Source organism: Tachyglossus aculeatus, chromosome 10, assembly GCF_015852505.1.
Source record: "Tachyglossus aculeatus isolate mTacAcu1 chromosome 10, mTacAcu1.pri, whole genome shotgun sequence".
NCBI lineage: Eukaryota > Metazoa > Chordata > Mammalia > Monotremata > Tachyglossidae > Tachyglossus > Tachyglossus aculeatus.
The window spans coordinates 236,075-253,039 of NC_052075.1; the positions used below are offsets into that span (position 1 = coordinate 236,075).

At 54.7% G+C, this 16,965-nt stretch overlaps 1 protein-coding gene across 2 annotated transcripts; it reads right to left on the reverse strand.

The window, feature by feature from the left end:
• On the reverse strand, nt 1–12,437 carry YIPF1 (Yip1 domain family member 1). 2 transcript variants are annotated; one of them, XM_038752472.1, is made up of 10 exons: nt 12,390–12,437; nt 10,984–11,082; nt 9,933–10,105; nt 8,598–8,678; nt 8,386–8,473; nt 6,772–6,888; nt 3,986–4,152; nt 2,611–2,793; nt 874–989; nt 1–218 (listed from the first exon to the last, which is right to left on the reverse strand). In XM_038752472.1, exons 2-9 carry the CDS (start codon nt 11,012–11,014, stop codon nt 879–881), a joined length of 951 nt encoding a protein of 316 aa, XP_038608400.1. In that variant the 5' UTR covers nt 11,015–11,082; nt 12,390–12,437; the 3' UTR covers nt 1–218; nt 874–878. The 2 variants fall into 2 exon arrangements, with proteins under 2 accessions (XP_038608400.1, XP_038608398.1); XM_038752470.1 differs by having other exon boundaries at nt 869–989.
• Between the last annotated feature and the right edge of the window lie 4,528 nt (nt 12,438–16,965).

The window sequence follows — 16,965 nt, forward strand, 5'->3', positions numbered from 1 at the left end:
CGCCGTCCGCTGCACTTTATTCGGAAACCAGGCCCAGTCCGGCTCCGGCTCCCAGTTGGAAAGCGGAGGCCTGGACAGGCCTGCGTGGCCTGCGCTCCCCCTTTCAGCCGGGTCTGCCTCTTCTCTTCTCTCCTCTCTTTCAGGGGCTGGCGGGGCCCCACTTGCTCCTTGGCAGGGCAGGAGCCCAGAGGGCAGAGCAGTCTCTGACAGGCAGCGGTCTGAAACACAAGCCCGGCAGTCAGGACATAATAATAATAATAATAATTGGCATTTGTTAAGAGCTTACTATGTGCAAAAGCACTGTTCTAAGCACTGGGGAGGATACAGGGTGATCAGGTTGTCCCACATGGGGCTCACAGTCTTAATCCCCATTTTACAGATGAGGTAACTGAGGCCCAGAGAAGTTACGTGACTTGCCCAAGATCACACAGCAGACATGTGGCGGAGTCAGGATTTGAACCCATGACCTCTGACTCTGACATAGCTTCCCACGGCAGGCGAGGGGGCCGTCCGGGGACTCCTCAACTCCCCCAGTCCCACACGGGGCTCCTTCCACCCTGCCTGATCCCTTGGGGGTCGTGGAAGGGGGACAAGAGCAGAGGAAGAGGAGGGAGGAAGGAAAGGGGACCCACTCTTGCGGGGGGAAAGGAGACCCACTTTCTATAGCATCCCCTTCTGATCTTGGAGACCCCAGGTTCCCCCAGAAGCTCTGTTAGGGGTTGGCCTGCCCACCCCCAAGTGGCACCGCTGAGCCCACCCACACACCAGCAGGTCCAGCTCCCTAGGTGGGGCAGAGACCCGCACCCACAGCCCGTGGAGGGACACACGGCCCGAAGAAACGGTGGAGAGAGTGAGCCAGGCACCTTACCTCACCTCTCCTAGCCAGCCATCGTGGTCAGCGCACCGAGCGTGTGGTTCGACCCCGTCGCCAGCCCCGCTACCGGTGGCGGGGGGAGATAGTCCAGCTCGGGGGCGTCGAAGAAGTACGCCTGAGGGGTGGAGAGGAAGGGAAAACAGTGAGGATGGAGCCTCCGCACATCTCTGCCTCAGCCCTCCAGCTCACCCCGCAGAGAAGCAGAGAACAGGTCTGGGAGTCGGAAGGACCTGATTCTAATCTCGGCTCTGCCACTTGCCTGCTGGGTGACCTTGGGCGAGTCACTTCACTTCTCAGGGCCCCAGTTACCTCAGCTATAAAATGAGGATTAAGACCGTAAGCCCTATGTGGGACACGGAATGTGTCCAACCTGATTAGCTTGTATCTACCCGAGGGCTTAGTAGTGCCTGGCACGTAGTAAGCGCTTAACAAACAAAGCGATGTTCTAAGTGCTGGAGCACTGTTCTAAGTGCTGGATATGTGGTCTAGTGGTTAGAGCAGGGGCCTGAGAGGCAGAAGGACTGGGTTCTGATCCCAACTCCGCCATGTGTCTGCTGTGTGACCTTGGGTAAGTCTCTTCACTTCTCTGGGCCTCAGCTACCTCATCTGTAAAATGGGAATTAAGACTGTGAGCCCCCTTATTTTGTTAATGTGTTTTGTCTTGTTGTCTGTCTCCCCCTTCTAGACTGTGAGCCCGCTGTTGGGTCGGGACCGTCTCTATACGTTGGCAACTTGTACTTCCCAAGCGCTTAGTACAGTGCTCTGCACACAGTAAGCGCTCAATAAATATGATTGAATGAAATATACTTTATTGTTTAAAAAGGCAGGGGTGGGGGCTGAACGGACAGATAGATTGGCAGATGTCCAGAGCGAGGGCCCATGCTCCTGCCAATGAGCGGGGCAGTTCGGAGAATGGCCGGACCCAAATATCGCGGATCCTCCCAACCTCCCTACCCCAGGGTAGGGGGTGGAACTCCCACTGCCCCACCCCACCCTTTGAGGCCTGCGCACCCAACCCGGGGCTGTTCTTATGGCTGGGGAAGGCCGTTTCCCGCCAAGCACCCCCGGCCCTGGACGCTGCCATGCCGCCCGCTCAGGGAAGATGAAAACCGCTTTGTCCCAAAGCACAGGTGCCCAGCCTGGCACTCTAAACCTTGCAGGTATCCAAGCCGGTGCTCCACGCTCTATGGGTGCCCAGCCTGGCGCTCTACACCCTGTGTATATGTATATATGTTTGTACATATTTATTATGTACATATTTATTACTCTATTTTATTTGTACATATCTATTCTATTTATTTTATTTTGTTAGTATGTTTGGTTTTGTTCTCTGTCTCCCCCTTTTAGACTGTGAGCCCACTGTTGGGTAGGGACTGTCTCTATATGTTGCCAATTTGTACTTCCCAAGCGCTTAGTACAGTGCTCTGCACATAGTAAGCGCTCAATAAATACGATTGATGATGATGATGATGATGATACACCCAGCAGGTGGCCAGCCTGGTGCTCCACACCCGGCAGGCACCGAATGCAGCAGCACCCAGTCCGGCACTCCACACCCGCGGGCTCCGAGCCTGGGCCCATTCCGGTGCTCTGCCCGGGGCAGGCTCCCAGACCAGCGCGGCAGTTCGGCACGAAGAAGGAAGCAGAGGTCTCCTACCCTGTCTCCCTCCCTTCCTCTCTCCCCGCCCGGGTCTGCGGTGCCCCAAGGTCGGGAAGGAGGCCCCAGAGCGGCCTACCAGGCAGCCCACGGCCAGGAGGGAGTGCAGCAGGACGATGGCGCCCACGGTGGCCAGGGCGACCCTCCGGTTGTCATCCCGGACCGCTGGCCAGAAGGTCATCACCAGCACGGACCCCGAGAGGCCCAGGGCCATCAACAGTAGGATCCATCGGATGGCTTTCTGTGGGATGATCCACAGAATCTGGGGAGGAAAGGGAGGGGGCATGGGAGGGGGGGATTGGGAGAGGGGAGGGGGAGAGAGAGAAAGAAAGAAAAAGAGAGATGTGAGAGAGAGAGAGAGAGATGAGAGAGAGAAGAGAAGCAGCATGGCCTAGTGAAGAGCCCAGGCCTGGGACTGAGAGGACTTGGGTTCCAATCTTGGCTCTGCCACTTGACCACCGTGTGACCCGAGGCAAGTCGCTTCACATCTCCATGCCTCAGTTTCCTCCTCTTTAAAACTGGGGTTAAGTACTCATTCTCCATCCTGCTTAGACTGGGACCCTACGTGGCACAGTGACCGTATCTGACCTGATCATCCTGTACCCGCCCCAGGGTTTAGCACGTAATGAACACTTAAATACCACCCTAATGCACCCCGGCCAAGGGCTGTCAGTCACTAGGCCTCACCACTGGCTTTAAAGCAGTCCAGCACCTCGGCCCCCTCCTACCTCACCTCACTACTCTCCTATTCCGACCCAACCCACACATTTCACTCCTCTATTGCCACCCTACTCACTGTGCCTCTATCTCACTATCTCACTGCCGACATTCTGCCTACATCCTGCCACTGCCCTGGAACTCCATCCCTCTTCAAATCCGACAGAAGATCACTCTCCCTTCCCTCGAACCTTGTTGAAGACATGTCTCCTCCAGGAGGCCTTCCCTGATTAAGCCCTCATTTCCTCCTGTTCCACTCCCTTTTGTGTCACCCTTGCACTTAGATTTCCTCCCTTAGTTCACCCTTCCCTTAGCCCCACAGCACTCAGAACATACCCACAAGTTGTTTGTATTAGTCTGTCTACCCTTCTAGACTATAGGCTCACTATGTGCAGGTAACCAACTCTCTTATGTTGTACTCTCTCAAATGCTTAGTACAGCACTCTGTACACGGAAAGCGTTCAATAAATACAATCGGTTGATTGATTCCTAGACCCAGCTGTACCGTGAGGGCCGGGGCCGCTCTCTCCACGGGCCGAGAAGCGTGGCCACCTGTGGCCAAACCTGAGGGCCAAAACGGTGCCCGGGAAATTGAGCACAGACTCTCCAAATGGCGTCAGCTGACACCAGAGCCGGCAAGGGGGGCTCCGCATCCCCGGTGAAAGGTTCCCACTCCTCACGGGCACTGGGCACCTCCCCCAGTCCCCGGGCCCACCGGGGTCACAGCCAGTACTCACAGCGGTGGGGATGTAGACGAAGAGGGAGTAGCCGTAGACACACACGATCTCCAGGAAGGAGTAGGAGACGAGGCTGACCACTCTGCTGTTCCTCCACACCAGGAAGCCCCACAGGGCCAGGGGGACCAGCCAGGCGTAGGCGTAGATGGCGGTTGCCGCAATGGACACTGTCCGGGCACAGCAGAGATGGGCAGGTGAGGGCTTCTGGCCCCGCCCCACCTACTGCCACCTCGCTCAGGGACCAGAGGAGAAACCTGGTCCACCAGCTGGTGGGGGACCAGGGCGGTGGTGGGGAGAGATGGGGAGAGGGACTCCCTTACAGTCTCTAGACTGTGAGCTTGTTGTGGGCAGGGAAGTTGTTTGTTTATTGTTATACTGTACTCTCCCAAGCGTTTAGTTCAATGCTCTGCACACAGTAAGCCCTCAATAAATAACACTGGTTTCACTGATTGATGGACTGCACAAAGTGAGAGCTCAGTAAATACGATGGACTATTCCCGGATGAGCAGATTTTCAATGCCTTCCCCCCACTGAGGCCGCACGGTCAGAGGTTCCCCGCGACTTCCACCCAGCAGGTCCCACAGACCGTATTCATTCAATCGCATTTACTGAGCACTTACTGTGTGCAGAGCACTGTACTAAGCGCTTGGGAGAGTACAATACGCCAATAAATAGGCACATTCCCTGCCCACAATGAGCTTACAGTCTAGAGGCGGGGAAACAGACATTAATATAAATAAGTGACAGATAGGTGTGTAAGTGCTGTGAGGTTGGGAGCGGGGAAGAACAAAGGGAGCAAGGCAAGGAGATACAGAAGGGAGTGGTGGAAGAGGAAAGAGGTTAGGGCTAGTCAGGGAAGGCCCCTTGGAGGAGCTGTGCCTTCAGTAAGTCTTTGAAGGTGGGGAAGAGTCAGCGTCTGTCGGATTTGAGGAAGAAAAGCGTTCCAGGCCAGAGGTAGGACGTGGGTGAGGGGTCGGTGGTGAGAGAAACAAGATCTTGCTCCTCCCTGAATCAGCCTCAGGGCTCGGTTCTGCAGATGTGGTTCTTTCCTGGTCCTCCTCCTAGCTCTCTGACAAATGCTCAGCCTCGTTCCTTACCCTGCTGACAGAATAATATCCTGTTTCTCCTCCTAGCTCTCTGACGACTGCTCAGCCTCGCTCTTTATCTTGCCGACGTGGTACTCCCCTGGTTCTCCTAGATCTCTCACGCCTGCTCAGCTTCATTTTTTATGCCGCTGATGTGGTATTCCTCTGGTTCTCTTCCTAGCTCTCCGACTGCTCAGTCTTATTCCTTTCCTGGCTGATGCAGTAATCTTCCGGTACCCCTCCTAGCTCTAACTGATTAGCCTCATTCAGTCCCCTGCAGACAGGCTACTCCCTTGCTCCTCCACCTAGCTGTCTGACAACAGCTCAGCTTCATGCGCTGGCAGCTCCTTCTCCGTCTCTCCTCTTCTGACCGTGAGTGGGATGGCCCCCCAGGCCCTGCTCTAGGCCCTCTCCTCTCCTCCCTCTATATTCCCTCTCTCGGGAAGCTCAGTCGTTTATGCCCCTCCAGCTCCTACCTCTAGGCCGGTGACTCCCAAATCTCTCTCTCAGGCCCCGGTCTCTATCCCGAAACACCATCCCACATCCCTTCTTGCCCCCAGGCCAACGTTTGAACTCCTCACTTTGCCAGCTCGGCTGATGCCGGCATCGTCTTCCCTGTCCCAGAATCTTACAGGCTCGGGATCATCCTCCACGCCCTGCCGACTGTCGGCTGTCAGGTTTGACCGACGGCCAGATTCTGCCATTTCTTCCTGCATGGCATCTCCCAGATCTGCCCTCAGCCGAGCTCTGCCCATCATGTCACGGGGAGATGCCCCTTGCCGTTATTCCAGGCTCCCCCGCCCCTCCTACATCCGTCAGACTGCCGCCCTCCCGTACTCAAATTCCTCCTGAAAGCCCACCTCCTCCAACACGCCTTCCCTGTTCGTTGCCATCCTATCCCGTCAGCCACTTCCTCTAGCTCCTGGAAGCAGCTTAGCTGAGTGAGAGGAGCCTCTGGGCCTGGAAATCAGGGATCCTGGGTTCTAACGCTCAGGCTGTCAGCTCGTTAAGGGACAGGGAACGTGTCTACTAATTCCGTTGTATTGTACTCTCCCAAGCACTTAGTACAATGCTCTGCACTCAGTAAGCGCTCAATAACTATCATTAATTGATTAATCCCAGCTTCACCACTTTGCCTGCTGTGTGACCTTGAAACAAGTCACTTCACTTCTCGGGGCCTCAGTCCCCTCGTCTGCAAAATGGGGATTCAATACCAGTTCTCCCTCCCACTTAGACTGCAAGCCCCGTATGGGACCATCGGACACAGCCCCCCGATGATCTCGAATCCACTCTAGAGTCAGAATAGCGCTTGGCCGACAGGAACAAATAATCAAATGATTAATTATCATCATTAACAGTTACGACACCCGTCCTCAGCACTTTATGTATTTCTGACTTTTCCATTTGGACATTAAAATCTTTATTTTGGTTGGCCCTCTCAGAAATACCCTCCCATCTGTCTGCCAGGTTACCATCGCAGTGCCAAGAAAGCCAGGTCGAGTAGGCTTCCAAGCAGTCAGTACAGTGCTCTGCAACTGGGGACGCTGGGGAAATGCCACTTTCGCCACCAGTCGCAACTGCAGTCTGACTCTCTTTTGTAGCCCAAAGCTCCCCGGGGACCCGAAGCTCACAGGGCCAGTACGGCTGGTTGGGTATAGCGCGGTGGGTGCCCCCCTGCCCCGGCGAGGAACAATCACTAACCTTTGCGGAACTCGGGGACGTAGTGGTACGTCTGCTTGCCCAGGTGCAGGAAGAAGTTGGCTAGGTTCCCGCTGATGGCAATGGCAAATACCAGAGTGGCACAGATCCAGAAGGGGCCTGCGGACAGCATAGAGAGATGGGCACCAGCCCCCAGCCTCGCGTTCCCTACCCCGAGAGCCCTCCGCCCTCAGCCGCCCTCACGCCAGCGCGAGCTCTGGGCCCTGGCACCCGACGGTGTGGTGGGGCGAATCTTCTTTCGCAGATAAAATACAGATCGGCTCCGCTGGCCTCCTCCCCCACCTTGGAGTCGGGGGACCGGGACGTGTCTGGGCAAAATGAAACGCAGCTCGCCTCTCCAACCATGAGGCAGAACCCTTAGGAGGCCTCAGCTCCCGTGAGCCAGGACCGCCCCACGTACAAAGGACCACCGAGCTCAGAGCAGGACAAGGAGTTCCTTCTAGAGCTGGGGGGCAGCCAGGACACACTTCTTTCCCAGGATGAGGTGAGGTGAGCCCTGGGGATCTGTTCCCACCTCCTGAAACACCAGCAGGGCCAGAGAGGTTTGGACAGATCCACAGGTGAGGGTTTATGCTGGGTCACAAGAAGGAGTCAGGGGCAGAGATGGGAGAGCCAAGGGTGTGGAGTGCTCTGTGCAGAGGAAAGTTAGGGATATCAGGTAATCTGGCCTGGGTCACTGGGGGGATTCAGGGATGGAGAGGGGAGTCACGGCTTGGGGAGAGTCAGGGGTGTCAGATGATCCGGGCTGCATCATTGGGGAGAGTCAGGGATGGAGAGGAGGTCCACGCTGGGTCACTGGGCAAAGAGTCAGGGACGGAGAGGAGAGCATCAGGGGTGTTGGATGGTCTGGGCTGGGTCACTGGGAAAGAGTCAGGGATGGAGAAGGGACTGTTAGGGGTGTTGGATGGGGGAGAGTCGGGGATGGAGGGGGAAGTCAGGGGTGTTGGATGGTCTATGCTAGATCACTGGGGAAGAGTCAGGGATGGAGAGGTGAGTGCTAGAGGTGTTGGATGGTCAGAGCTGGGTCACTGGGGGAGAGTCAGGGATGGAGAGAGGAGAGTCAGGGGAATTAGAAAATCCACAAGGACAGGTGTCCAGGAGGACAACCAGCACAAGTTCCTCCAATGCCCTGATGCCTGTCACTTTCAAAGAAAGAGTTCTGGGCTGGATGATCATAGGGCTGACCCACTAAGTTCCCTGTGAGAAAGAATGATCTCTTCAATCTGTTGTACCCTCCCAAACACTTAGTAGAGTGCTCTGCATCAATAAGCGCTCAATAAATACCACTGGTTGGTTGGTTGATTTCTCCCGCACTCAGACACTTGCTCTCAGTAGATACCATCCTCCTCCATCAGCAACTCTTTCAGGCCACTAGTTAACTGGACCCAGGGTTTTCAGAAAGGTTTGTCCCAGGACCAGCAGTGGCAGGGGGCCTCAAACCTGGCGCCAGACTGACCAAACCTCACGGTCTTCCCCCTCTCACCGGACGCCCCCACCCCCTCCCGGTCAGCACGGTCAACGTGACCAGCCAGGGCGGGGGTGGCCGGGGGAGGCCCGAGTTCCAATACACCATCGGGGGCCGGGCTGAGGACGCACCGTAGAGGTCCGGATTGCTGCGGATGTACAGTCGCACAAAGTTCTTCCCCGGGATGGGCAAAACGGAGCCTTTGATGCGGTCCAGGACCTAGGATACAACCGGTGGGAGTCGGGACCACGGTGCTGCCCAAGGCGAGCCCCGAGCCCCCACCCCACTCTACCGTCACAGGGCGGGGGGGTGTCTGATCTGTCCCAGGTTGGGTCTCACACACCTGGTAAGTGTCCACGTCAAAGAAAGTTTGGTAGTACTCAAATGTCCAGAAGGGAGCACTTTTCTTCTGCCCAGCAAGTAACTGTGGGAGAAAAACAGCAGTTGAGGGTGGACGGGCGGTCAGGTATCTGGCCAGACAGGCAGCCAGGCAGCCTTCCCTTGGCCTGTGGGTCCTGAGGGGGACAGCGACTGTGTCCCAACTGACTGGACCGTGTTCTCCCCCCCCGACAATGGAAAGAAGACGACTGTGATGGAGAGACTTTAGCCTCCAAATTGCCTCTTTCCAAGCAGCTTTTTGGGCCTAAGCGATCCCTTCAAAGCCTCCCGCTTTCCTGCCCTCCTGGACTCTGCTGTTCTCGACTTCTCCCTCCTCGTCCAGGGCAGCTCCCTCCATCCCGCCCGAAGCGTCGCTCGACTTGCGTCTCCTAGCTCCTCGAACGCTTCTAGTGGTTCCCCATCTCCCTCAGCACCCAGCAGAAAGCCCGACTTCCCGGCTTCCCGGCGTGCCGCCCCCGGCTCCCCCGACCTTACCGACCTGTTCTCTTCCCTGACTCCCCAGCCTGCCAGCTCACATTCTTCACTCTGCCCCAGCTCCCCTCCTCGCGGTCCCTCACTCTCAACTCTCCCTCCTCCGGCCCTCCATTCTGGCTGTTCCTGAACCGGGAACTCCCTCCTTCTCCATATCGACCAGGTTCCGGCTCTCCTCAGGTCCCTCCTAAAAGCCCACCTCCTCCAGGAAGTCTTCCCTGATTAGTTTCCAACACCTATATTGTGCAAAAAAGCAGCTCCCGCTTTAGCACAGTGTATAAGACCCAAACCCCAACATCATCAATGGTACTTAATAAACACTCACTGTCTGCTGAGCACTATACTAAGCACTTGGGAGAGCACAATACAACAGTTGAAGGACATGTTCCTCGTGCACGACAAGTTTACAGTCTAGAGAGGGAGACAAACATTAATACAGTCTGTAAACTCATTGTGGGCAGAGAATTTGTCAGTTCATTGTTATAACGTCCTCTCCCAAGCACTTATTACAGTTTCTGCACACAGTAAGTGCTCAATAAATATGATTAACTGACTTACTGACTAATTTACAATGTATAACATTATGCAGCTCCGTACCGAGTCCTACCAGGAAGAATCCATCCATCAATCAATCAATGAAGTCACCCCACCCGGGATAAGCCGACGTTTGAGTCTTTTGGACAGTCCACCTCTCCGGAGAGCGGTAGCACCTTGTCCTGCGTCTGCTGATCTCCCCGCAGTGCTTAGTGCAGTGCCGTGAGCTCGGTACACACGTTCCCGACCGGGCGACCCAACTGAGAAGCCTCACCTCCGTTTGATCCGAGTCATCGTGGCCCAGCAGCTCCTCGTCCTCCTCTCGCCCGGAGCCCCGGAGGAGCCCGTGCCGGCCCTGGGTCCTCCGGCCACCGGGCCCGGGCTCATCGATGCTTATCGTCGTGGCATCGGGGGTTCCTGCCAGCAGGTGGGCGGCATCGTCCAACTCTGCGAAGACAATGCCGCCAAGCACGGTATTTACTATCCTCTATTTTGCTCTCCTCCCCCGCAGACTGGGGGACTGGTCCCAACCTGATTATGTTGGCTCTCCCCCGGTGCTCAGCACGGAGTACTTGCTGAATAAATACCCCCCCGGCTACCATCGTTATTACTATTTACTACTTGGCCAAATGCCATCCGGGAGAGCTGGGAAGCCCAACATGAGAAGCAGCTTGGCCTGATGGAAAGAGCCCAGGCGCCTGAAAGACCTGGGTTCTAATACCGGCTCCACCACTTGTCTGCTGTGTGACCTTGGGTGAGTCACTGCACTTCCCCGTGCCTCAGTTCCCTCATGTGTAAAAAGACTGTGAGCCCCACGGGGGGCAGGGATTATGTCCAACCTAGTTAGTGTATGTCTACCCCGGTGCTTAGTATTCATTCATTCATTCAATCGTATTTACTGAGCGCTTACTGTGTGCAGAGCACTGTACTAAGCGCTTGGGAAGTCCAAGTTGGCAACATATAGAGACGGTCCCTACCCAACAGCGGGCTCACAGTCTAGAAGAGGGAGACAGACAACAAAACGTATTAACAAAACAAAATAAATAGAGTAAATATGTACAAGTAAAATAGAGTAAAAATACATACAAACATATATGTTTGTATATAGTCTTCTGGACTGTGAGCCCACTGTTGGGTAGGGATTGTCTCTATATGTTGCCAACTTGTACTTCCCGTGTACTTAGTACAGCGCTCTGCACACAGTAAGCGCTCAATAAATACGATTGATTGATATACATATATACAGGTAACGCTTAGTACAGTGGCTGGCACATAACAAGTACTTACAGGGCACTAGAAAGAAAAGGAAAAGCGATGTCGGTTACCTTGGAACTTGAGCTCGTCCGCGGAGGCCATTCATTCGAGGGCTCCGCGCCGGGGGTCCAGATGGGGTTTGGGCAGCGTGGGAGCAGAGGCGGGCAGACCTGTGATGGCCCCCCCAGGACCAATGTCAGGTGCACAGCCCAACCGGCCCCGTACACACACATTCAGTCATTCAATCAATCGTATTTATTGAGCGCTTACTGTGTGCAGAGCACTGTACTAACTGCTTGGGAAGTCCACGTTGGTAACATATAGAGACAGTCCCTACCCAACAGTGGGCTCACAGTCTAAGAGGGGGAGATGGAGAACAAAACCAAACATACTAACGAAATAAAACAAATAGAATAGATCTGTACAAGTAAAATAAATAGAGTAATAAATATGTACAAACATATCTACATATATACAGGTGCTGTGGGGAAGGGAAGGAGGTAAGATGGGGGGGATGGAGAGGGGGACGAGGGGGAAAGGGAGGAAGGGGCTGAGTGTGGGAAGGCCTCCTGGAGGAGGTGAGCTCTCAGCAGGGCCTTGAAGGGAGGAAGAGAGCGAGCTCGGCGGATGGGCAGAGGGATTGGGGGCATTCCAGGCCCGGAGAATGACGTGGGCCGGGGGTCGATGGCGGGACAGGCGAGAGCGAGGTACGGTGAGGAGATCAGCGGCGGAGGAGCGGAGGGGGCGGGCTGGGCTGGAGAAGGACAGAAGGGAGGGGAGGTAGGAGGGGGCCAGGGGATGGATGGATGGACAGCCTGGAAGCCCAGGGGGAGGAGTTTCTGCCTGATGCGCAGATTGATTGGTGGCCACTGGAGATTTTTGAGGAGAGGAGTAATATGTCCAGAGCGTTTCTGGACAAAGATAATCCGGGCAGCAGCATGAAGTATGGATTGAAGTGGAGAGAGACACGAGGATGGGAGATGAGAGAGAAGGCTGGTGCAGTAGTCCAGACGGGATAGGAGGAGAGCTTGAATGAGCAGGGGAGCGGTTGGGATGGAGAGGAAAGGGCGGATCTTGGCAATGTTGCGGAGCTGAGACCGGCGGGTTTTGGTGACGGCTTGGGTGTGACGGGGGAACGAGAGAGCCGAGTCGAGGGTGACACCGAGGTGACGGCTTGAACGAGCAGGGTCCAAGCTGGCCCCATGTAGAGGCAGGCGGTGCCTACCCGACGGCCGGCTCACAGTCTAGGAGAGCACAGCCCACACGTCCCTCGCGAGGGGAAATCACCCGTCCCGTCCCGTCCCGTCCCTCCCGTCCCGTCTGCCGGTCGGTCGGTCGGGCCCCGGGCTGCCCCGGCGGACGGACGGGCACGCGGACACGCGCACGCACAGGACGGAGGCGGCGGCGGCGGCGGCGGCGGCCGCCCCTCCCCCCCCGCGGTCCCTCCCTCCCCGGCGACCACCGGAGCCCAACCGACCTCAGCCCGGCTCCGGCTCCGAACCCCGGCAAAGGGCGGGGCCGGAAGTGACGACACGACCAGCCCCGACACCACCCCCCCCCCACCCCGGAAACTCTTAAAGACACCGGAGCCCTGGCCCAGCGCTCCTCTCATTCATTCATTCATTCATTCATTCATTCAATCGTATTTACTGAGCGCTTACTGTGCGCACGGCACGAACCCCGGCAAAGGGCGGGGCGGGGCCGGGAGCGGAAGTGACGAGACTCTTAAAGAGACAGGAGCCCCGGCCGAGCGCTCCCCCCATCCTCCTCATTCTCCTCAATCAATCAATCGTGTTTACTGAGCGCTTACCGTGTGCAGAGCACTGTGCTAAGCGCTTGGGAAGTCCAAGTTGGCAACATAGAGAGACGGTCCCTACCCGACAGCGGGCTCCCTGACTAGAAGGGGGAGACGGAGAATAAAACCAAACATATTAACAAAATAAAATAAATATGTACAAATAAAATAGAGTAATAAATACGTACAAACATATATACATTCATTCAATCAATCATTCATTCAATCGTATTTATTGAGCGCTTACCGTGCGCAGAGCACTGGACTAAGCGCTTGGGAAGTACAAGTTGGCAACATACAGAGGCGGTCCCTACCCGACAGTGGGCTCACAGTCTAGAAGGGGGAGACGGAGAACAAAGCAAAACATATCAAAAACAAAATAAAATAGATAGAATAAATATGTACAAATAAAATAAATAAATAGAGTAATAAATGCGTACAAACATATATACATATATACAGATGCTGGGGGGAAGGAGGTAAGGTGGGGGGAGGGGGAGGAGGGGGAGAGGAAGGCGTTAACCCCCTCATCCCCTCATTCCCCTCAACCCCCTCATCCACTCAGCCCCTTCATCCCCCTTATTCATTCATTCATTCATCCATTCATTCAATCGTATTTATTGAGCGCTTACTGTGTGCAGAGCACTCGACTAAGCGCTTGGGAAGTACAAGTTGGCAACAGATAGAGACGGTCCCTACCCAACGACGGGCTCACTGTCTACAAGGGGGAGACAGACAACGAAACAAAACATATTAACAAAATAAAATAAATAGAATATTAAATATGTACAAGTAAAATAGAGTAATAAATCTGTACAAACATATATACAGGTGCTGTGGGGAGGGGAAGGAGGTGGGGGGCGGGGGAGAGAAGCAGCGTGGCTCAGTGGAAAGAGCCCGGGATTTGGAGTCAGAGGTCACGGGTTCGAATCCCGAGTCTGCCAATTGTCAGCTGTGTGACTTTGGGCGGGTCACTTAACTTCTCTGTGCCTCAGTTACCTCATCTGTAATATGGGGATGAAGACTGTGAGCCTCCTGTGGGACAACCTGATCACCTTGTAACCTCCCCAGCGCTTAGAACAGTGCTTTGCACATAGTAAGCGCTTAACAAATGTCATCATTATTATTATTATTATGGGGAGGGGGAGAGGAAGGAGGGGGCTCAGTCTGGGAGGTTGAGGGGGTTCGCCTCGGTTCGGTTCGCCTCGGCTGCCCCCTGCTGGACACTCCGCAAACTGTCCGCATCGCCTCGGCTGCCCCCTGCTGGACACTCCGCAAACTGTCCGCATCGCCTCGGCTGCCCCCTGCTGGACACTCCGCAAACTGTCCGCATCGCCTCGGCTGCCCCCTGCTGGACACTTCGCAAACTGTCCGCATCGCCTCGGCTGCCCCCTGCTGGACACTCCGCAAACTGTCCGCATCGCCTCGGCTGCCCCCTGCTGGACACTCCGCAAACTGTCCGCATCGCCTCGGCTGCCCCTGACTCGGCTGCCCCCTGCTGGACACTCCGCAAACTGTCCGCATGGCCTCAACTGCCCCCTGCTGGACACTCCGCAAACTGTCCACATCTATTCCCCTCATTCCCCTCAACACCCTCAATCTATACTTCATGCTGCTGCCCGGATTGCCTTTGTCCAGAAACGCTCTGGGCATGTTACTCCCCACCTCAAAAATCTCCAGTGGCTACCAATCAACCTACGCATCAGGCAGAAACTCCTCCCCCTGGGCTTCAAGGCTGTCCATCCCCTCACCCCCTCCTACCTCACCACCCTTCTCTCCTTCTCCAGCCCAGCCCACACCCTCCGCTCCTCTGCTGCTAGTGTTTAGCACCATGCTTGGCACATAGAAAGCACTCAAAAAGTAGCGTGGCTCAGTGGAAAGAGCACGGGCTTTGGAGTCAGAGGTCATGGGTTCGAATCCTGACTCCGCCACATGTCTGCTGTGTGATCTTGGGCAAGTCACTTAACTTCTCTGGGCCTCAGTTACCTCATCTGTAAAATGGGGATTAAGACTGTGAGCCCCACGTGGGACAACCTGATCACCCTGTATCCTCCCCAGCGCTTAGAACAGTGCTTTGCACATAGTAAGCGCTTAACAAATGCCAATTATTATTATTATTATTATTATTATTATTATTATTAATCTCCTCACGGTGCCTCGTTCTCACCTGTCCTGCCGTCGCCCTCCGGCCCACGTCATCCCCCTGGCCTGGAATGCCCTCCCTGTGCCCATCCGCCAAGCTAGCTCTCTTCCTCCCTTCAAGGCCCTACTGAGAGCTCACCTCCTCCAGGAGGCCTTCCCAGACTGAGCCTCCTCCTTCCTCTCCCCCTCCTCCCCCCTCCATTCCCCCCGCCTTTCCTCCTTCCCTTTCCCACAGCACCTGTATATATGTATTTATGTTTGTACGTATTTATTACTCTATTTATTTATTTTACTTGTACATATCTATTCTATTGATTTTATTTTGTCAATATGTTTTGTTTTGTTTTCTGTCTCCCCCTTCTAGACTGTGAGCCCACTGTCGGGTAGGGACCGTCTCTATATGTTGCCAACTTGTACATCCCAAGCGCTTAGTTCAGTGCTCTGCACACGGTAAGCGCTCAATAAATACGATTGAATGAATGAATGAATGAATGGGAAGGCAGTGCTCTGCGTCACGGTAAGCGCTCAATAAGTACGATTGGATGAGTGAATGCCCCCTGCTGGCCACTCCGCAAACTCCCGGCCCCTTCCGGGGCCCCGCCCCCTGCTGGCCATCCTGAGAACTCCTCACATCTGCCGGGGCCCCGCCCCCCGCCGCTGGTTCGCCTCGGTTGCCCCCTGCTGGACACTCCTCAAATCAATCAATCAATCAATCAATCGTATTTATTGAGCGTTTACTGTGTGCAGAGCACTGGACTAAGCGCTTGTGAAGTACAAGCTGGCAACATATAGAGACAGTCCCTACCCAACAGTGGGCTCACAGTCTAGAAGGGGGAGACAGAGAACAAAACCAAACATATTAACATAATAAAATAAATGCTCGGGGGGTCGCAAACTCTGCAAACTGTCCGCATCCATTCCCCTCATTCCCCTCAACACCCTTATTCCCCTCATTCCCGTCATCCCCCTCATCACCTCACCGCAGACCGGGTCAAAGACAATAATAATAATAATAGTGGTATTTGTTTAGCGCTTACTATGTGTGACGCACTGTTCTAAGCGCTGGGGAGGATACAATCAATCAATCGTATTTATTGAGCGCTTACTGTGTGCAGAGCACTGTACTAAGCGCTTGGGAAGTACAAGTCGGCAACACAAGGTGATCAGGTTGTCCCATGTGGGGCTCACAGTCTTCAACCCCATTTTACAGATGAGATAACTGAGGCACAGAGAAGTTAAGTGGCTTGCCCAAGTGGCGGAGCCGGGATTAGAACCCATGACCTCTGACTCCCAAGCCCGCGCCCTTTCCACTGAGCCACGCTGCTCCGTCCACTGAGCCATCGAGGCAAGGCTTCCCCACCCCCACCAACCTCATTCATTCATATTTATCGAGCGCTTGCAGTGTGCAGAGCACTGTACTAAACGCTTATTAAGTGCCTTCGAGTCATTTCCGATTCATAGCGACTCCATGGATCTACTTTCTCCAGAATATCCCATCCTCGGCCCTAATCTGCCACCTTTCTAACGGTTCTTCCGTTACCGTGGTTCCGGTCTCTCTCCATCCAGCTGCCAGGCTGCCTCTTCCAACCTTTTCCCTGGGCTTTTCCTAACATTAGTGCCCTCTCCGGAGAATCGGTCGTCCTGATGATGTACGACCGGGAGACGGGAGGGGAGGGACGGGACGCGATGGAATGGGATGGGATGTGTAAGAGACCCTCGCGAAGGATGTGTGGGATGTGTTCTTCTAGACTGTGAGCCCACTGTTGGGTAGGGACCGTCTCTATATGTTGCCAACTTGTACTTCCCAAGCGCTTAGTCCAGTGCTCTGCACACAGTAAGCGCTCAATAAATACGATTGAATGAATGAATGAATGAATCCAAAATATGCTCATCCAAATCGAGTCATTCGGCCTTCCAAAGACCGCTTTGGTTTAATTTGCTTCAAAATCCATTTGTTTGTTTTTCTGGCAGTCCATGGTGTTTGCAAAAGCCTTCTCTAGCACCACATTTCAAAAGAATCGATGTTGTTTATTCACTGCCCAGTTTTCAGATCCATACTTTGTCACTGGAAACACCACAGAGTTGACAATTTGTAGTTTTGTGGCAACTGTTACAT